The following is a 22,870-nucleotide window of genomic DNA, read 5'->3' as shown; positions in this document are numbered from 1 at the left end:
CAATGTTTTCTTGTAATGTATAAAAAGTAGAAATTTAAAAAGTAGTGGTCCCAGTATGCTTTTGTATTTGAAGAAGATTCCCCATTCACATATTTTGGAACCTGACTGTGTTGTCTTGGCTGGGAGGTGAGAGCCTCTTTCATTAAGAAAATGTCTGAATAAAAAGAGCAGCAGAGAGTAGCCTGAACTTTTGATCTTGTCAGATTTATTTTGAGACGGGAACTGGAAAAAAAGACCCTGTGGTAGGAAGGTAAATGTCACAGGTGACTACTGATTGCCAGTCACTTCTCATTAGCATGTTGTGCTAACGAGACCTCTGTGAGCGTCTGTTTGGAAAAAAATTAAGAAAGCGGAAACAGACAGCAAACACCACTGTCTTTACTAGGTGGCTCAGGTGGTCTGATATATAACATGCCTAAATCGCGTTTACATTAGGTGTCATTACAGTAAAATTAATATCAGGCTTTTTTTAATAAGGTGTTGTAAGTGCACAAAGGCTACAAATGTATCAATTTAGCCAGCTGGTAGGTTGTTGCTAGGCAAGATGATGACATCTTAATGTATCATGCATCCCTCAAGTTACGTGGATATTCATTATTTAGTTATTACCCTAAAGTGAAAATCATATGGATATTAAATGTTATAGATGGCATTACAGCCTGTTGTTAGGTGGTTGCCAGGCTGGTAACATAATAATCATGATATCTGATGTAGATAAAGACTCTCAGGGGTGTAAGGTGTACCTGTGTGCCATTTTTGGCTGTTGAACTGATTGTGTGGGAGCAATTTGCAGGCAAACAGAGATTTCATGTATTGGAATAAAACAGCTAAAAGGTCAAGAGTAATAACACAAATGTAATAACACAATACTTAATTAGCAATCCAACAATCCAACATTGAAAGCAAATCATTTCCAGCTTTTCCATGTATTCATCACTTTAGTCTTCTGCAGATCTATAAATATTAATATATCACATCCTTGTATGATAACAATACACAGAATGTTAACTCCAGCAAAAGCAGTGTGATCATAAACCTCGTGTCTCTCAGGTTATGAAGGAGAGCGTTGCCAGTTGTTGGTCGATCACTGCGTCTCCCAGCCCTGCAAGAATGGAGCCACTTGTTTCAGCAGCCTGGCCGGGCCCAGGTGTTACTGTCCCGAAGGTAGGAAGCCCGTTATCGCATGCTAGAACCAATCGTGTGCCGTAAGTGAATCAGAAGGAATGAGTGAAGCTGCCAGAAATGAGTGGTCTGTGTGCTTGAGATTGCCAAGAAACCTCACAGCTTATGGTGTTTGTGTGCCTTTGTGAAAAAGAAGGAAAAACAAAGAGAAATCTGTAGAAATACGCTTGCCGCAGTAGTGTGTGCAGCTTTTAGCTGTTATCATAGATGCTGCGTGTGTGCGCGTGTGCATGTGCGAGAGTATCTGTGCCACTGACATGCTTAATTTGAGCCCTCCTCCTCTATTTTAATTAGTCTTCCTAGCCCGATTGACCTAAAACCTGTGGCCACAAAGCAGTTGTCAAAACAGCATTTCTCAACACTGCGGTTTCCAGTATGTACACAGACTGTGAAAATATTAGCCGACCGTGGACATCAACATGTGAATAAAGAGAGCCTTGAGTGAAAATTGTTTTGTTGTTCCAGGGATAAATCCCAGCAGTCAGTTCATTCTCAGTCTGGAGGAGGCCTCGCACACATTATCAGTCTACAGCTGCCTAAGGAGCAAGGTCTCCAGAGAGGAAAGGAATTCATAATCCACTGCTTTTATGAATGTTGTCTTAAGATTAAAGCAATATTGGTGAAAGCTCAGTCAAGAACTGTGCCAAAGCAGTCACTGTGCTGAGATTTTGTGAAGGGAGAGGTTTGAAAAAACTTCATGCTGCATCTGAATTTTGACTTGTAGACAAGTTTGTTGCCACATGTTGTGTAACCTTAGAAACGAATTCAAAGTAGCGACAAAGGAAAAACTGCATATTTTACACACAAATCTCAGTTCAGGAAAGGTGATAGATTTCACACTGCAACAGCACCTGGTTGTTGGAACAAATGCAAAAATAATGGCAGAGAAAATCAGTAACAGCCTGGAAAAAAAATGTTCCACCCACACAAACTCAAAATGACAAATCCATAGAAAAGGGTGTTTCATTACAGGCCATGATTTCTAACAAGGGATTAATCAATATCTCAGTAATCATTCAGAACTACAACACCTGCTCACACACTGCATGAGCAAATATTCTGCTTTTCATAAGGTAGCAGGTGGGGGTCAAATTGAGAAGTGCTTGCAGGGCTCAAAGATGACCCCACGATGTCTTATTATCTGTATGTCAGAAACTGTAATGTCTTTTGTTTTTTTTAAGTGTGTTTGAAAACTAGGGAAGACTTCAATTCAAAGAATTCAGTTCAAATGTATTTATACAGCAACAAATTACAACAACAGTTGCCTCAAGGCTTAGGGAAGGAGATCCTTAATAACAGTGTTAAACAGCGGTGTCAAACATAAGGCCCAGGGGCCAAAATCGGCCCAGCAGAGACTATGATCCAGCCCACTCGACAGCTTTGCAACAAGTGAAGGACGGCATGAGTTTTGAATATTTAACTATATTTATTACATATTATTCAATATTATTACCTTCCTGTTTTATAGGTATTTAAAATAAAAATTTCTGTAAATGACCAAAAACGATCTGTTTTATAGTTAAATGACATTCTGGGCAATGAGTTACCAGCACTTGTTCCAAAATTTTATACATTTATTTTTTACAGTTTATGCCCAAAGAGTCATTGGGACAGACTTCATTCTTTTACTATCACAGCATTTCTTTGTTATGCAGAAAATATACTGCTGAAATTGCACTTTATTTTCTAATACCAACATATCTTAGGGATTAAGTGTGCAGTTAAACTTCTTCATACCGATAGACCGGGGGGATTCACTGGTCTGGCTTACTTGAGATCAAAGTGGGCTGTATGTGGACCACGGTGTGAGTGAGTTTGACATTCTCAGGTGTAAAACCTCTGAGTAAGAAATCATCAAAGGCTTTTATTCACAACTCATGGAGGTGGAAAAAAACATGTATTCCACCTGTTTCAAATTGTTATGAACCCAACAAACGGCTGTTACTGGCTTCCTATGACAGCCAGCTGGTGCCGTCTTGCACCTTCTAGCAGGCATCACTAAGATGAAAAACAGAGCAAGTCAGAATGGCACTACATGCAAAGAGTCCATACAAACCTACATTTCCTTGGTGAAAGTTATCTGATTTCTGCCAACTCCACCATTCTCACACAGATTTTAGTTGCTCTTTCAAACTGGAAACACTCCACCTATGTCGATGCAGTAACACTGCACAGTTAAATGAATTGACAACTGGGGGAAAAGTTTGCCTACTGGTACACAGCAAATCCAGCATGTCCAAATTAACACTGTCGGATTTGATTTCAACACTATTAAAGTGTCTATATGGGTCCACACCAGAGAGTGTTAATTTAACTCTTTTTGGATAGTTGGTACGTTAACTCTGATTTAGTGTTAAACACCAAATCTGTCTGGAGTTGATAATTTAACACTTGGTGTTAAGAGTTTATATATTAACTCTCAAAGAGTATTTTAATTTAACTACGTAAGAGTTATCTTCTAATTCTAAAAAGCGGGAATTTTACTGTTCTGAACTTCTAGACATTTCTTTTGGAAATAAACATTTACTAAAAAGACGCAATGGTTTTTGAAAAACATTTATTCTGAACTGTGCACCACAATTTCAAAACATTTTCTGAAAGATGTAACAGTATACACGTTCTCACTTTCATTAGAATTTTGTTTATCAAAAGGTCTGACATGGTAAATGCAAATAACAGCATTCTCATCACTTATTTCTTCAATACAATATGCATGTCCTTCATTCATCCCTTTGTGGAACTTCAACGCACTTCTGCTCTCCCCCATATTCCATCTTCACAAGCATATCCTGTGTGGAGATTGAATAAAAATTAGTTGACACTAATTAATGGCACAAATAATCCGGTAATCAATTCCAGCACAGTAAAAAAAAGGAATCATTTTTGAGCCATTCCTTGTGTAAAGTATTTTCCCAAAAGACAAAGACACAGGCAACAGGTAATACGGAACTAAATGTAAAACCTCAACCTTTTTCATTTTTACCTAAAGAGTGTGCACAAAACTCTGGAGGGATCTATGCTAACGTAGAACCCAGTCAGGACATCTGCTACTGCTGTTTGCTCGGGTTTTTTTGGGGTTTTTTTATGGGCGATCGTTTTCAGGCTTCAAGTAGCACCATTATACCAACATTTCACATTCTACACATTGTTTTAGGCGTATTTGACCAAAGGCTTGACTGAAAATTCACATGCAAGCTTTTTTCAAGGCTGTGGTATTTGCCCGCAAACAATACCTTTCAGCTAGCTAAAACAGAATATTATGCTATCATTGAGCAACATGGCTAATGCCTTTCACACAGCTTTGTCTCAACTCCAAAGAGCCACAGAAGTAAAAGCTCATAATAATAATTGAAACAATCTTTGAAAAAATGACTTACCAAGCATGGCAAACAACAATATGTAGAGCAAAATGTTCTGAAACAGCTTCACTTCAGCTTCGATTGGAGTCTATGGTGCTGGGGGCGGAGTCTGTGATTTTACTCTATTGGTGTCATAGCCTCTGTAGGAGTTAAGAATTGAGAGGTCAAGAGTTAATGTTTCCATTGTAACACCTCCAGATTTGACATAGAAACACTCATTTTTAACACTCGATTTTAACTACTATCATTTTACACCTCAGAGTTACATTAAAAGAATGTGACTCTACTTAGAGTAAAATTAATTCTACTTTTGCAAGAAGACTACTAACACCAAAACATTTAACACTTTTGAATTTGCTGTGTAATATCAATGGGAGTGATAACAGCTGATAACAACCATTTAATGGACCGATAACACTGGCTTTCCAGCTTTTCTTCTCTCTCTCTCTCTTTTTGGGAGCCAGTAGAGCAGAAACGCTCTGCAATCCATGATAAATGAGACACTCTGTATTTATTATTTTTCTCCACTGGCAAAGAAGTACAAGCAAAATTAAACAGCCAAATTGGCACATGCAGAGGATGTGTGTTCATGTTTTTAAATGCTGCTTAGAGCACAGATAGGATCTCTTCCCATATAAGTTTTCTTTCAGTGTCTGCACAGACACAAGCAATAAGTAAAAGGATGGGAGGCATGACAACTCCAGTAGCTGTCATCAGAGATGCATCAGCTTTGGGATCAATAGGGCAAATACGACAACATGAGCTGCATTTTGATTTGCTCGATTCGCCTCACAGGGAAACAAGATATTCTCATCCCTGTTTGTTTTTCCTACCGGCAGCATTTGACAAAAACAAATTTTCAGAGAGAATTTGAGCCAAGAAACAGCCAAACTGGTGTTTGAGATCTCTATCCACTGGTTTTTATTGGTTTTAACCCACAGTTTTTACTGCAATCAGCATCATGTTATCAAAAATATCTCTACATTTTTCCAATCTATACCTGCTTTTCGACTCATAATAACACAAAGTATGTACTTAGTTCCAGCTGCAGCACTTTCTCTGATGTAGAAGTCATTCACTTGCAATTTTCAGTTTTCAGTATAGCACCAAATTGCAATAATACTTGCCGCAAGCAGGGGCGGATCTACTGTGATGGCATGGGGTGGCATGTCCCAACCTAAAAATAATCTGTTGCCACCCCTAGTGTCACTCTAGTTTTGCATATGACAATATTGTTTATTAAAATAACTTAGCATTAAGAGTTTGAGCCTTGCTACAATTAACATTGAATACATGAAAACATCGCCCACAGGTTGATATAGATTTATTTTTTGTTTTAAGCAGCAATCGACCCTTGATTGTGCCAGAGTACATTTTAAATCAACACCAGGGGCATTTCAGATCAACACAGGTGGTTGATTGTTACAGTCTGGAAATGAATGAACGCGTGTGTAATAACCCAATAACTCATGAAAAATGATGTTTACATTTTTGGAGAAAATGTTTTCGTGATAGTGCAGGTTTCTGACATTTTGTGTAAATTTAAGCATGTGACACTTTAATTATTTGTAATAAAAAGAGCGTTAGACGTGTTAGAAGAGTTAGACTTGTGTTTCTAACACGAGCTGTAACACATGTTGTGTAGCTTTCTGGATTTTAAACTTACTGGGCTACACACGTATTTATTATATAGGCAAGGACAGTACATAAAATCAAAAAATATTACATTATTCATGTAACTGAAATGTTTAATTATTTGGGTTAAAGTCAATAAGAAAGTTACAGACTATGTTTATATGAAACGTGTATACATGCTGCATTTAATGTATTTTAACCACATATACATATACAGTCTGAAAGAAGGCCTCACACACATTATCAGTCTACAGCTGCCTAAGGAGCAAGGTCACCAGTGAGGAAAGGAATTCATAATCCACTGCTTTTATGAATGTTTTCTTAAGATTAAAGCATATGCGTAAAGTAATGGCTTTGATATCCATGCCACCCTCAGATCTGCCCCTGGCCTCAAGGTACCTTATATTGTAGGTAAAGATTAATACAGAAAAAAACAACAATTGACAAGCATTTGACAACAGTGTGAAAGAAAAACTCCCTTCTAAGAGGAAGAAGCTCAACCATAATTTCTCCTGAAAACAGAGACTTCCAAAAAATCTATCAATTTGTGTGGTCAGAAGCAGAGAGTTTAATAAACAATGAGCCAGGTGTCCAGGTTTGCAGTGTCCTTACCTACCTGCTTCATCATTTCCCTGTCACATGGCCTTAAAGAAAAAACAAATCTTCAGTCCTGACTGGCAGATAACAACCTGTAGACTGTGGATCATGACAGCAATCATGCCTAATTTACAGGGAATGTCTTGGGTTGTTTTTTGTGCATGTTAGTATCAGTTGGAGATTTATTATCTGGACAGAAATTGCAAACTTTTCAAATGTTTTGAAATGAAAACCTAATTGTTTGGACGTAGCCTTGTTTTAAGACAGACTTTGAGAAGAAGAATGCAGGAAATTTAACTTTGATCCAAAGTGCTGGAAAAGTCAAACCTGTAGGTCTCATGTTTAATCTGAATTTCATGTGTAAGTAGGCCATGTTTCGCACTCTGAATCCTCAACAGAGACAACCACCGTCATATTAACTTCTTCTCACTTACACACACCGACAGAAAAGTGTGAAGTGTGAACGCCAGCACTGTGGCTGCCTCCAGCCAAAAGTAGAAGGGTGGAGGAGTGAGCAGGCTAGCTAAATTTATACTGTTAACTCCTGGCAGTTTGAATGCTGGCAGCAGGAACGAACAGACTCCTCTCTGTCAGCTGGGACCTATGTCACAGTGTAGTTGTGCCTCTTTAGATAAATGTACGTGTTACCGAAAAAATAAAAGCTGAACCAGACAAAGAGAGAAATGAAGCTCAAGTTCTTAAATGGAGCTAATATGTTAAATACGAAGGAAAGCGGGGGATTAAACCACAGCGGAACAAATGCAAATCAGGAAATTAAATTTATGTGTGTGTTCGGTATCAGCGGCGCTTTTGGAACTGTATGAGAGAAACGGGGAAAGGAAGATGAGATGAGGGGGCTTGGAAGAAGTCAGAGGACCAAAGAAAGGAAGGGATGAAGCAGAAAGAGAAGGAGGCAGCAAAGGGAAGAAGAGCTGTGGTGATATTTTCCCTGCCTGCTCCTGATTGCTCCTGTCCTCTCTGCTGAATGATAAATGTCCTGCTCACACGGTGAAATAAAGTCTTGCAGATCAATGGATGCTTCAGAGAGATCTCTTCATTAGTTCAATTGAGTGTGCACTCTGGTGCAGTCAGCACAGGGAGTTACTACGCTGTGAATCAGAGGACCAAGACATACAAAGAAAAGGTATGTGCGTGGAGACTGTGTCTTTCTGCTCTCTGCAGCACAATGGTGGTTCTCATGGGAGGTGAACACGGAGGAGGAGGAGGAGGAGGAGGAGAAGGGGTGACGGGAGGAGGTTATTTTTAGAATCGGAAGATAGGTGAAAGAGGCAGAGGCTCACAAGATAATGAGAGGAGGCGAAGAAGAAACACGTGAGGCACATCAGCAAATGAGATCATGGATGTGCACAGGACAGAGCCCCCATACAAACACGGAGGAGCATGACGGAAACAGACTCAGCCCCTTCAGAGATGCTGGTGTAGCATTATCGATGTCCCTGTCAACACAATATTTCGGTGTGCGTTAAGGTGCTGTCACTCTGTTTTTTTGGTGACCTGACTAAGGAAGAGGGACTGATAAAAGAACATTTTGAGTCAAACCATTTGCTCTCTCTTTCTTTCTTTCTGAGGATATTATAGAAAACAAGCCATTAATCAGGCTTCAAGGTGTAATTTAACATTTTTCTGAATATGCTGAATTGCTTCTTTGAGGACCACTGTTGGGCAAGTTACTTTGAAAAAGTAATTAATTATATTTACTAGTTACTTCTTCAAAAAAGTAACTGAGTTAGTAACTGAGTTACAAGATTCTAAAAGTAATTAATTACTTGAAAAGTAACTATTGCGTTACTTTAAAAAAAGTTTTTTTTACTACTTTCCTCTACATTTCACCTTTAAAAACTATTTACTTTGCCTTGTTTCGTATCATCCTTTAGTTTACAGTTATGTTTTCATTTTGACACACTGTATTAACACAATTGATCTAAATTCAGACAAAAAACATAAAATTTGAAAAGGTTATATTTTTTACTGTAACAACCACAAACATGTTTAGTGAATCATATTTCATAACTTTAAATGCAAATATAAATTGTCAATTTTAAAATCATATGCACAAGTTTTGCAAACAACAAAGTTATTTGCATCCATTTACCTTTTACCCATTTTTTAAATAACCATTCAAACTATTTACAGAACAATCAGCTGTTCTGCATTATATAAGATGCCACACAAATTATTTGTGCCACTCCAAAAAAATAATTTCTGTCCACTATAAAGGAGAACATCACAGCCTGATACCTGCAGGTCTGACAGCAGCAGGTGTATCACTCCTGTTTCTACCTGGAGACAGGAGTTGCCTCATTGTTCTGACACACAACACAAAACTATCCACAACACTACACACTAACTACACAAGACAACACATTAACTACACACTCCAAACATGCTAAACGTCACAAATTTCTCAAAACTCGCTCTCTTTTTTTCTGCTGTCTTTCTTTCTTTCTCTCTCTCTCTCTCTCTCTGGCCATCACTCCTAAAACTTTCCCCTCTTCCTAAACAACCAAATGTCATGTCGCCACATCATTTCTTGATTGGTCGACATTTTTCCACAAACACGAACGGGCTGTTTTTTTGTTTTGTTTTATTATTTTTTGGTCATAAGCAGAGAGTGCTTGCTGCGCTGTCCTTAGACAGTAAACGTGGTGAAACTATTGAGGAAAAAACGCTGCGTATATATTGTTTATCATGACTCTGGTTTTACGAGGCCTATCAACACAATTTATAAACTGGTATACATCACCTTGTTGCTTTGTCTTGAAGTGGTCATGTGATTGGCTTACCACGACTACTTTATTCTTCCTCAGTCAAACAGCAGCACTCATGCGATTGTTTTGCCCCATTAGCTCCAGGTGTTGTGCCAAAAAGTGATCGTCTGCCAGAAAGTGATTGCTGCCCGCGGGAGCGCGCTCTCGATTACTTACATAGACAGCTGCTTCCATGCAACTGATATAAGGTGCAGCAAGCTAAAGACAGCTTCAACCGTCTGTTTGTTGAAAAATAGTAGTGCGACCGCACCACATTTTCTTGTTAGTAACGGTAACGGCGTTGTAACGATAGAAATAGTAATTAGTTAGATTACTCGTTACTGAAAAAAGTAACGCCGTTAGTAACGCCGTTATTCCCATCACTGTTGAGGACTGATTCTGCAGCATCAAAACTGTTTTCTATTGATCATTGCATACAGGTGCTGTTTCTTTTTTCAGTCACATTGAGTAGATACAGTTAAATTATTGCATTCTAATTTACACTCACTGCTCACTTTATTAGGTGCACATTTTCAGGTGGTCATTAATGCAAATACCTAATCATGAAATCACATTGCACCAGCTCAATGTGTTTAGGCATTTAGACATGGTTGAGACAACCTGCTGGAGTTCAAACTGCTGATCTACTGGGATTTTCACACGCAACCATTTACAATTCACAATGAGAGAAAAAAAGAGACATAAAAGAGAAAATATCTATTTAGCAGCGTTTCTCTGGGAGAAAATGTCAGAGGCCAGGAGAGTGGCCATACTGCTATAAGTTGATAGGAAGGCAACATTAAGTCAAAGAACCAATCACTACAACCAGCGTATGCAGAAGAGTGTCTTTGAATGTGCATCATGTCAAACTTTGAAGCAGTTGACCTGCACCAGCAGAAGACCACATCAGCTAACAGCTAACAGCAGGAAACTGAGGCTACAGTTCACACATGCTGAGAACATTGGAAAAATGTTGGTGTGATAATGAGTCTTAATTTCTGCTTTAACCCCCAAAGTGTAGGGTCAGAATTTAACATACACAACATGAACGCATAGATCCTGCCTTGTATCAAAGGTTCAGGTGTAATAGTGTGCTGGATACTTTCTTGGCACAGTTTGGACCCCTTCGTTCCAACTGACAATGGTTTAAATATCACAGCCTACCTGAGTTTTGTTGCTGACCATGTCCATTCCTTTATAACGACAGTATACCCATCTACTGATGGCTGCTTCCAGCAGGATAGCTCATCATGTCAGAAAGCTCAAATAATCTCAGTCTGGTTTCTTGAACATGACAATGAGTTCGCTGTACTTAGATGGTCTCTACAGTCACCAGATCTCAACCCATGGGGTGTGGTGGAATGGGAGATTAGCATAATGGCTATGCAACCGAAAAATCAGCATCAAGTGTGTGAGGCTGTCATGTCAATATAAAATACACTGAAGGCACAATGGGCTCTTGTCAGGTACTAGCAAAGTGTACCAAACAAAGTGGCCAGTGAGTATATAAAGTCTGAATTAGTTTAACTTTCTCCTGAGCATTTTCTCTATTAGACCTACCACATATCATACAAATACTGCCCTTTGTTTGTTCTGTTTGAGGAGTGTTAGCTTAGCTTAGCAGAAAGCTAGCACTGGAAAACGGCTAGCGTAAATCCCTCCAACCACTGCGACACACTGCCATTAAAAAACGTTTGATCTTTTTTACTGAAACATTTAAAACATAGTTTTACACTGACAGAGTTGTGTTACAAAAGAATTAGACTTGAAAACATTAAAAGCACATATATAATTCAAACTAGTTTTTCTACATATGTAATGTTTAATGTGTTCTTAATTTATGATGTATTCAGTGACGCAAATAAACAGGACCTGGCTTTGTGTTTCCTCCGTGTGTAGTTTTAAAGGTAAATTGAGTGTTTACTGACTTTAGCTTCACTCCCTCTTTTGTCAAAAAAGTAATCCGGTGTGTTTTCTTGCATACTAAACTTTTCTTTTCAGTAAATAATAGCATGTAATCTTAAACTGCGCGCACTTAAATTATATAACCATACGTACCAAATGCACAATTTAAGAAGTGAAATAACTGCGTCAGAAAAATGCTTTTAAGTCTAAAACATTACAGGAGTATAATATAACCAGGACTGTTTAATGCACTCCTGCATTACTTACTGTGATTTTCTTGCATGATAAATGTCTTTATTTATTTATTTATTGCTTTAGGGAAAGCATTTGACTTCATCCTATTGTCCTGCTCTGTACATATTTTTGGTTGCTGGTGCTTTGTCATCATATTTAATACACCGTATGCAGCATGAATAATTGAAGCACATCCCTTTAGTTAGTGGTTATAAATGCAATAAAGTTCACTCAAAGAAAATAAAAACAAAACTTATGATCCCCTTTAACTGTAGAGGAGTTTCTTTTATCCCATTAACATTTTTCTGCGAAGTTCCATTTGCATTAAGAAGCTGCTTCAGTGGGCAGTTGAGTGGGTGCAATTTTATGCCAAAGTAGATGCCACATATTGGATTGCACCACCCGCCTTGCATAAACACAGCCCCTGCTGTGTCACCCACTGTTGAAAGCAGGTTCATCTGAATCCCAAAGCTTTCCCTTCAAAACTAACAATTTACCAGTAATAGCGCAGCTGTATGCTTTAAGCCTCTCCTTCCAGCAAATTAAGGATATTTGCTCCCTCTCTGCCCTCTCACAGGATACCAGGGTGCTACATGTGAGCAGAAGGTGGACCCGTGTGCCTCCAGCCCCTGTCACAATAACGGGACATGCTACGCCCAGGGCCCCGGCCCCCTGGGGTTTGGATGTAGCTGCACAGCAGGGTTCACAGGACCCACCTGCGCCCAGCTGGTGGACTTCTGTGCCCTGAACCCCTGCGCTCACGGGGTCTGCCGCAGCGTGGGAAACAGCTACAGGTGTCTTTGCGTGCCAGGTAAGCTTATAGTTAACATAAAAGGGCTCGGTCTACTTAAACTAAAAGAGTTTTATGACATCTATGAATCCTCAGATAGTTTTACTTGTTATGTGAGGAGTGGAGGTAATTCTTTTAAATCATCTGATTAAAAATTAAACCAAATCAGCTACAAAGGCTGAATTAAACTGCACCAGAAATATAATAGGCTGATTCATACAAGTAGAAAAGTTGAAACTTTGTTTACTTAAAAGCCTGAAACCTCTGAGAGTAGAGTGGGGAGTAGAGTGAAGCTGGACTCTTTATTTTTAAATAAAACTACATGTCCACTGAGTTCCTGGACCGATGAGATTTTGACTGATGTCACTGAGAAATTCACATTTTAAGAACCTTCATGAAACCTCTTGAATCCTTACTTTGATCAATCTCCGCTCTGTATCTGGATTTACCACCAGCACATTAAACTTTGTAATAAGTAAAAGGATGGTGACTTGTAGTCCTGGCTTAGACTCAGGTGTGTTTAAATGTCATCTGCCCCAACGATGAGTGTTTTTTTTAGACGATAGCACGGCGCTGCTGGTGCTGAGGCCTCACTGATTAAATCAATTGAGTGGAATGATGACTTGTCATTATCTATTGTCTTGCAATTACCTTGCTAGGATGGAGAAAATGATGACTTTCCCAATGGCCCATCAACATAATTTGACACTTTGCCCCTGCTTCTCACTGTTTATACACACTGTCAGTCAAATGTACAGAGGAGTAACCATCTCAGTGTCATATTTTATGCTCCCATTCACGCTCCTTTCACACGGCTAATCTAGTTCCTGTCTCTTTGGAAGAATGGCAGAAAGCAATTAGAGCTTAAAGTGGATCTATTTGGAGCTGATTTCCTGCTCCGTATATGTGATTCACAGACCTAAACTGATAGGAGCAGCTGGTCGCTCTGTCTGAAACACGCTGTTTTAGCTCTTCTTCCTTTAAGTTTACTTTATTCTGATTGGCTGCCCCTCACAAATAAAAGGTTTAAACAGCAGGTAGGTGGGGCTTCTGTATCTGAGACGACCATTTTAACTATATCACCTCTGTGTGATTCACACTGAGTCAAGAGTAGAAAAATAAAACGGTTGAAAACAAGAGTTTAAGTAGTCTGGAGATTTCCACCTGTACACACGCTGACCTCAATATTTGAGATTTTAGCCCTTTTAATATTAGAATCCATTGTTGTAACAAAATATGTCTGCCACAAAATAAGGAAGAGCAAATGGTCCACTTTGACCCTTTAAAGTCTAAACCCTGAAATAATTGCCAGAAAATTGTATTTTGTGACAATGAAACTTTTCATTAATTTAATATGAATTTGAATAGATGACTTTTAATTCCTATTATATTTGCCACATTCATTTTTGCAGCATATTTATTGCTTAAAAATGTAGTGTGGAATTTATTTATTTTAATAAATACATATAAATCACACTGATAATGTAGAAGTCTGGAAAACTCACAGAAACTGTATGCGTGCATCAAATATGATACATTAGGCATTAGGGGCTAAGATTATGTTTGTTTTCTTATGTTAATGTCATTTTTTGTGAAAGCGCCTGATATTTCAGTACAAAGAGTTTTAAAATGTACATTTTGGTGTCTCTTTTTAAATTCCTGAAACGAAGCAGTATCAATGTTGAGCAGCAAGACTTGGATTTGTAATAATGCCTTCTTATTTCATGTTCTTCCTTTTTATTCAAACGGCTCTTACTGTGCTCTGAGGCAGAGCGGGCGCCCACTTCTTTTCAATTATTGCGACACCACCTGCATATTTTTCTATTTTTCATAACGTTGCGTTACTTTCACGTGTTCTTTTCTTCTGCTTGTCCTTTTGTCCTTTCTCATCATCATCCTGTAACATTTACCGCACCTCATTTCCCTCTTATCCTCTGTTGTCTGGTTGCCATGGAGAAGCTGTGTGTGTGTGTGTGTGTGTGTGTGTGTGTGTGTGTGTGTGTGTGTGTGTGGCTCCCAGTCTGTCGTCTGTGTTTGTGTTTTGTAGCTGAACAGATGCTGCCATCCAATCAAATGCCTCTGCTCCCTCTGTAATGGGACTGGTGAAATTGGTAATTTGTAATTAGCATCCCAAGCATCACACTCACACACAAACACACACACACATGTGCGCGCACACACACAGATACACACACATTGCAGTGTTTTGGACCAAAACGATCTTTTCTCCCCCTCATCAGAATGTCAGTTGCTTGCGGCATATTTATGTGTCTGCATTAAAGTTTTAATTTCAGTGTGTGTGTCTGTGTGTGTGAGTCCACAAATGCAGCAGTGTGACCGTCTCCATGGTGTCGGTGTGCAGATGTGTGGGGTTGTGTAAATGCCTGCTGGCTGTTTGAAAGAAAGCTTCTGGGGAGCTGATATGTTGAAGGATCTGTCCTCCTGTTTCCTGTAATCCTGCTCACATGAGAGGCTGCCAGCCCACAGAAAGCAGGCAGAGTCTTGGAAAGGCACTTGACATTTCACTGACATTTCACAGAGAGGGCCCTGGAGGTTCTAACTGGGCTCCTCATTAATTGCTCTCCTCTCTTTTCCCCAAACACACGTTAGCTGTAGCCCGAGGAGGGCTTGTTGATGCTTCAGTCAGTACTTGCACCCAGCCGAGAGATGCAGTCAAAGTTGGAGACGAGATAATGAAAACACTCGATCTGCATCTGTTGTAGCCACAAAATCGAAGTGCAAGTTACACACGTCCTATATGAAAAGCGCAAAACACACAGCTGAAGAGGCACTGATGCTCTGATGCGCTGACCATGTTAATGCTGGTCTCAGTACACAGCTGCCATCCTATGGAAAACACGGTGCACTGCATGTCATTTGACATTGATTTAATATGCGCTCATACCCCTGTTGGCTAATTTATAAATCCCTGTAAAGAAATACAGAGGCACATACGGTGGTCCAGTTGTTATTGTGTATGCTGTAGTGTGCGGTTCAGTCAGGTAAACACGTAAAATGTTGCGCTTCTAGCATTGATGGCAGTAGGTTTCAATGCTGGTGTCAAGTGCGACTTAAAAGGTTGAAATATTTTTAATCTGCTCAGAGCACTGAGAGCAAGAACAGTGACAGAGGAAGGGCGCGTGAGGAAATTGCTTCGTAGTGCCACAAGATGAATGTTACGGGTTGTTTGATAGGCTGTCGCTGTGTGAACTGTTTTTGAGGCGCTATTACAAGAACCCTCTGCTCAGCTTTAACTCGTGCTGGGGTCGTTACTGAAAGAAAACCACGTGTTACACATTACGTGCTACTATAATGAAATGTAATGCATCACTTGACATAATTACTCCCTGAAGAAATTAATTTGTTACAATAGAGCCCGACTGATGTGGGATTTATAAGGCCAATAAGGATACCAATATTCAGTGATTTTAAAATCCAATACGTCAGCCAATTTTTTTTTTTTATTTTTAGGCACACGAAACATCTATGATGGAAGAAATTCCAGGAGAGTGAAAAAGTGGTCTAATTTGAGCTTTCTACTACTATTCATTTCCATATTTTTGTGAAGTGTGGGGGATTCGAGCCTTTTGAAATAGCCGTATCTAGAGATCTACTTAAGATGTCATTCAATATTTCTAATCCAAACATCTGCTACTATGGAATTTCTAAAGTGTTGCTCAAGTTCAAAATAAAACTTTGAGAGCTTGGAAAATTTTGTAGTGTGACCCACCATACCATATTTGAAGGCCTTTAGAAAGAACAGCATGAAGCTACTCAAATGTACATGTATGGTCTTAAAGATATTAGAGCCTGAAAACTAAATAAAAAATATTTTCATGCATGTTCACAGTGATGCAAAGAAAATCAGGAAAATCAATTTGTAGATATTTGAAGAACCTTTTCGATGTAACTGTAGTAATGTAGTAGCTATAATGTAATTACTTGACTAGTATAGTGATGTGTTACATTACAGCCAGCTCTGGTTATAATGATCTTCATCGAGTCTCCTGCTTCCACCTCCTGCAATAATGATCATGTTTTACCATTACTGTGTTTCACTGCAGAAGGATACACACTTTCTGTCTCTGTGTCTCACATAAACACAAACCCTTTGTTATTACATAATCATTCATAAAGACTGTGATTTTATTCTGAACTGTATGAATCTGTGTCCTGTTAAGGCTACCATGGCTTGTACTGTGAGGAGGAGTACAATGAGTGTCTGTCTGCCCCTTGCCAAAACTACGCCACCTGTAGGGATCTCATCAATGCCTATGAGTGTGTCTGCACACCCCAGTTTGAAGGTATGTGTGTGTGAGTGTATCCGAATATGTTTTAGAGTGCTAAAAGTGCTGCCCGGTGAATTATTGAAAGCTCTTTTTGTATGTGTGCATGCAGGCAGACACTGTGAAATCTACAAGGACCCATGTCTGAAGATGCGCTGCCTGAACGGAGGCCGCTGTGAAAGTGCGGGACTTAATGCTTCCTGTTCCTGCCCGCCTGGATACCTGGGTGAGCACAGCCTGACGACCAGCTGCGTGTTTCTGTGATTATGGCTGGTGATGAAGATGAATGTAGCTGCGTGGAAAATGAAGTCAGGCTGTGATCCATCAGCCTCACTTTGAGCTGTTGACGTTATTGCTATAAAAGTCATTTAATGCCACCTTACCTGTCTGCTCAGGGGAAAAATGTGAGGTCGACGTCAATGAGTGCGACAGCAACCCTTGTCACCACGGAGGCACGTGCATCGACCAATCAAATGGCTTCACCTGTCACTGTCCACCTGGGTGGGTGGGACCCAGCTGCGAGATCCGTAAGTCACCCTGTCAGAAAATATCTCATCAGATATTATTCTAAATAATAAAATGATGATTGGGCCGCAGCTAGTACACACACACACACACACACACACACACACACACACACACACACACACACACACACACACACAACGAGTTCCAGAGGCGGAATCTTATTGTCTTTAGTGGTCCTCTGACTTTCCACTGTGAGGTTGAAATTTGAATGTAGTTCCTGGTTCCTGATAACTAACCCTTTGACCCATTGACTTTTCAGTGGGCACCATCGTCTGTGATATGATTTTCACACCTAAATGCAGGACGTGGGCAGGCTGAGAATAAAACAAGAGATTTTAATCTTTTTTAAAACTTCAAAAAAGAAACAAAAAACCATTCTAAAGATTTTAAAAACGAATGATACTCTTCGGTGTCCGTATATTTTCACATCTACGTGGTAAAGCTGGCTACACCTCTGTCAGAATAGCAGAAAATTCTGCTGAAAAACCATAGATACAATCTGCCTTGCAAAGCCATCTATTGTGCTAAAGTGCCTGGACACAGACCGCATGTTTGACACCCCTGGACCCATGCAGCAAACTCTTAAATCAGTATGTGTCAGCTCTTTAACCTGTGTAGAAGCAGATATGCTGCTTGATAATGAGCCAAAGGCTTCAAAGTTTTCCCTGATGACGTGATAAAGAAGTGACCTTCCTCCTCCAACCACAAACAGGAAGCTCACGGGCAGCATCAGTGTTTGTATGACACTCACGAGGAGACCTCTGAACAGGAAGGCTGCAGTCACACAGCTCTGCTTCTCCCTGCTGTTCACTCTCACCAGCAACATTCACGCAGAAGAATTTATCATCACAAGAAGACGGAGGCTCTTTTGAATTCAAGCTCCCAGATCAAAACAGCACCTGCAGAACCTCCAAACTTGTTGGTGAAGATACTCTTGTCCTGTAGAACATCTCTGACCCCTGGAACAGAAACAGCGATGAAGAAAATCAGTGTTTTATTACAATTAACTGTGCATAATTTTTCTTAGATTCCTTACCTTTCACGATGACCAAAATAAAGCTGTTGGGACATGATCATCTGAGCTCCTCACACCGCCAAACCCACCATACCTTCCCCCTCCTACTGACCCCCCTCAATTCCTCGCATTTTCTATTTGTATTTCTTTCAAGTCTCGCTGTAAGAAAGATGAAATTAATGTAAGAAATCATTATTGGATATATTTTAACTCAAGTATAGGATACCAGATTTCAGTATAAAAAGGGAAATTGTACACTTAATTAAACTAAAAACATGAGCTTTGAAGAAAACCTGACGTGATGGAATATTTTTCCAAGTTTCAGCGAGGAAAAATAAGAAACAGTCAAAAAATCCTCTGCAGTTTTTTGGTTGCAGACCTGTGTTATTGTCTGATGCAGCATACACCTTATTAGGAATCATTTCTGAAATAAATATATCAAAATCTAATTTATAAGGCTGTATCTCCAAAAGTTGATTCTGTTCATCTGGACGTAGCGTTTTGTGGGAGAAACGTTTCGTCAGTCATCCAAGTGACTTCTTCAGTCTCAGCTGACTGCAGGTTTCCCCAATCTTATAAACAGTACATTTGCATAATGACTGAAACCAGCCCACTGAAGGAACAATGGGTGGGGAGGTCAGTTCCTTAATCTTAATTATGCAAATTCTCATGACCATTGATCAACAACCACTGACCAAAACCCACTGATCAAAGACCACTGATCAGTGGCCATGAGTACCATTCACAGAGAGTTGGGGAATGGCTGCAATCACAGCATTGTAAGATGGTGAAAGATGGACCCATAGGCCCCCTCCTCGATTCAGGGATGGTCTTTCCCTTTTCATGTAAATGGCCTCCTTGACTCCGCGTTCCCACAAAACGCTACGTCCAGATGAACAGAATCAACTTTTGGAGATTACTTACCTGGATGATTGAGAATGCATCAAGACGATATAAGGCTGTATGTTGACGCGCTTCTGTCAGTGACTCCATGCTGATTTTTAGGTTTAATAAACAAACAATCCTCATATTTCAGTGCAGGATTTACAGCAGAGTATATTGGCAAACTGGATGGGAGTGCCTAAACTTTGATTTCAAATGATTAATCAGCGTTTTGGCCTAAACATGCAGCCAAAAACACAATGCAGGTCAGCACACTTTAGCACGTCTCTGACGTAGAGCGAAACATTTTACAGAAACGTGGAAGAAAAGGCAAACTTCACATGGTCATCATCATTTCATCACTGGAATATGAGGTATTATAACAGACACAATTTGCTAATAAATATTAATATCATTGAAGACATTAAGTTCATAGAAACATAGAAATCATTGCATACAGTTTACATGAAACGTGTTTGGCAGAATTAAAAAAAGATGCCTGCCAGCAGATTTGGATGCAACACAAACTTCTGACTACACACAAATTCTACTGACGACACGATGCACAGTTTGCACTGCTGTAACTTCACAGCTGGGCTTCATTCAGTGTTGAGCTCCAGAAGTGGCTTACTCTGTCAGGCAAGACAGCCAACTCTTGGGGCTCCAGGCAAGTGAGGGTCCCCTTCAGGGCTGACAAACTTGAGACTCCAGCAGTGGTAATGTGCAGAGTCTGCAGTGACAGTATGCTAAACCTGACCTCATATGACTCCACTCACTCACCTCTGGCGAGCAGAAACATGTTTTCTTCAGTGGTTTGAGCTCCATTTCCTCCCACATTTCCTCCCATGTTTACTACAAATGAAAAAGCATTTCCCCTGCTTGTGCAGGTACATATCTACGTGAGCAATCATATCAAAAAACCTTTTGATATTTCAGTGTTTTTCCTGGGGGGTGAATGGCACATGAGCAGAACATGGTCGTTAAGACACGCTTGCAAAAGAGATTTTATCTCAAGAGTCGTATTTTTCTGATTCAGTGAAGGTTAAACAGTTTGAAAAAATAAATTTGTGACTGATCTTTATTAACTTATACACACACACAAATTTACAGTAACAGATTTATATATTTTTTTACCATTTCTTGTGTGTTTCTGTAATGGTTAAACCAAGTTTTTAATGCTAAAATATAATTATGGCTGTTATCTTATGGCTGTTAGCAACCCTGAAAGAAATAGTAAATCACATTATTCTGAGATTAAGATGCACTGTTACAGCTTTACCTGCATTTCTGCATAGAATTTTTTTTTGAGAGGTTGAATCTTATGCATGAATAATAAAACACAAAGATCTATCCCTGTGTGTGTGTGTGTGGGTGTGTGTGTGTGTTAGACCTGCAGTGGAAGCCTGCACACACTGAGGACACCTTGACCAACATGCCCCGCCATTCCCTCTATATCATAATTGGAGCTCTGTGCGTGGCCTTCGTGCTCATGCTCATCATCCTCATTGTGGGCATCTGCCGCATCAGCCGCATCGAGTATCAAGGTTCCTCCCGCCACGCCTACCAGGAGTTCTACAACTGCCGCAGCATTGACAGCGAGTTCAGCAACGCCATCGCCTCCATCCGCCATGCCAGGTCAGTGACAGGATTTGTGTGTCAGTGTTCAGTTGCTGTGATTAATGAGCTGTTTTTATGAGTGTTTCGCATTTTACATTTCTTGGATGTTAGTTTTACCATCCACCCACGCTGCCCCCCCTTTTTTTTAGAAATCCAAAATTGACCAAGTTAACTCAGAAATATTCTTTTCAATTGGCGGCAACACAACTTTTTGATGCGTTGTCGCCGTGTTTGTATATCTCAAAATCCAGAAGAAACGGGTACGGTAACCTTCAGTCATAACAGTTTTTCTCGATTGCTGCTGCCAAGGTCAGGAGTGATCTGTCAAAGCCATTTTACCGGTCACCAGCAGCTCTGTGACAGCACTTAATCTGGAATTCTGCTCTGCACACTGTGCATGTTCAGTTTAGGACACAGTGACATTTAACAGGCAGGCAGAGTCTAACTGAAGAGAGCACCGAGTCAACTTTTGGGATTTTTTAATTAAAGCTAGAGCATCATGGATTCTTCCACTTGTGCTTTTTTAAAAACATTTTTCAGTATTATCTGTCTTTTGTTTGTCTTTCTTGAACAATAATTAACTAACTCTTTAAAGTAGGGTGGGTAGTCAGGATGTTTTGTACTTTTTTGGGTACTTTTTCTGGGTTATTGCCTCCTCCAGCTTTAAAAGCACTTGTCATTCTCTCAAAACACCTTCTTACGCTGCAATATTTGATAAACATTCGGCTTTTTTTAAATTAGATTTGGGAAAAAGTCCAGACCTGCGATGTATGATGCCACCCCCATCGCCTATGAAGACTACAGTCCTGATGACAAGCCACTGGTTACCCTCATCAAGACAAAGGATTTGTAAAAGACGACTGCGTTTCACCATTACAGGCTGTACACACACACACACACACACACACACACACACACGCACATATACATAATGCCAGTACAAATCTAAAATAAGAGCAAAAGAAAACTGAATGTAAAGTGGAAAAAGAAAATAATGCAAAACATAGACTGTAGATTAAAAAAGCAAATCTGGAATTTGATACATCTATTTTCCTGTCCAAGTTCACAATAAGGCTTTATTGTAGCGTAAGAGCATTCTTTGCATCACTTAAGTTATTAATGATGACAGGCAACACTACCAGTAATCTCTGCTGTACAATAGAGTGATGACTTTAGTCTGCACCAGACTGTCTGTCTGCAGGTGGGGCCAGCATCCCGGGAGCCCACATTTCTAAGCGTAAACTTAGCAGACAGCGCTGACAACAGTCCTTACAGGTGTTGTAGAAATAGGTGCACTTGTCACTGTATCTTTTTCTATATTAAAAAACATGAAAGAATCTGCAGTAGGTTGCCTTACTTTGTGCATGGTTAGATTTGATGTTCTCTCTGCAAATATTTTAAAACCTTTGTACTCAGTTGTTGGTTGTTCTTTTCTTCCCATTGCACTTGTATTTCTCTCTGTCAAGATTGTGCCAAATGTTTTCTTTAGGGAATTTTGTGGTTAGTAGATAAAATACATAAATGTATAAAATACTAGTCACAGCCTTTCCCCCTCCCCCCCTTTATATTATATTGTCCTGTTCTTTACATGCAAGTTTCTAAGTGGTGTTTGAATAGTACAGAAAGTCGGTTTGCTGGAGTACTGTGACCCTACCATCCTACTGTATGTTTTTAAGTGATATTTAGGATAATAGGTAGGTATATTTCTCACTGCACAGAAACATAGTTGGTTCTACTCAGTGTACCTGTTCCTCCCAGTGTACAATTTCACCTCTAGTGTTGGCAGCATCGATTAGTTTCTGGATGTGAGTTTCTTTGCTAGAGTGGCCTCTTGTTGGCTTTAGTTTGGAGAAGACGGAGGAGATGTTATCTAGTCCAGAATATATGTGCTTCTGTGTTCTGCCAGTGGAAAACTTTCTGTCTGTGCAGCTCTGTTGTTCCTCTCGAGATCAAGCAATGTTTTACCAATAGGCTCAGCTAATCCTACCATTTTTTTCTCTCGTTTTAAACCGCAGCAACATGATAAACTATTATCTCTGTTGAATTATGTAAACAATAAAGATTCAAGTGAA

At 39.7% G+C, this 22,870-nt stretch overlaps 1 protein-coding gene across 1 annotated transcript in view; it reads left to right on the top strand.

The window, feature by feature from the left end:
* The window catches only part of dner (delta/notch-like EGF repeat containing), a 74,636-nt gene extending 51,766 nt beyond the window's left edge, over positions 1-22,870 (top strand). The window contains exons 7-13 of the mRNA XM_040008527.1: positions 1,051-1,164; positions 12,258-12,491; positions 16,652-16,774; positions 16,869-16,982; positions 17,152-17,283; positions 20,570-20,816; positions 21,540-22,870. Of these exons, the coding sequence (XP_039864461.1) occupies positions 1,051-1,164; positions 12,258-12,491; positions 16,652-16,774; positions 16,869-16,982; positions 17,152-17,283; positions 20,570-20,816; positions 21,540-21,651 (1,076 nt within the window). The 3' untranslated portion in view covers positions 21,652-22,870. The remainder of the gene's footprint in view (positions 1-1,050; positions 1,165-12,257; positions 12,492-16,651; positions 16,775-16,868; positions 16,983-17,151; positions 17,284-20,569; positions 20,817-21,539) is intronic.

The sequence above is a fragment of the Simochromis diagramma genome, unplaced genomic scaffold (assembly GCF_900408965.1).
Source record: "Simochromis diagramma unplaced genomic scaffold, fSimDia1.1 OVJJ01000344.1, whole genome shotgun sequence".
Lineage (NCBI taxonomy): Eukaryota > Metazoa > Chordata > Actinopteri > Cichliformes > Cichlidae > Simochromis > Simochromis diagramma.
The sequence above is the reverse complement of the archived record's forward strand: the minus strand, read 5'-3'. Positions and strand labels throughout refer to the sequence as shown.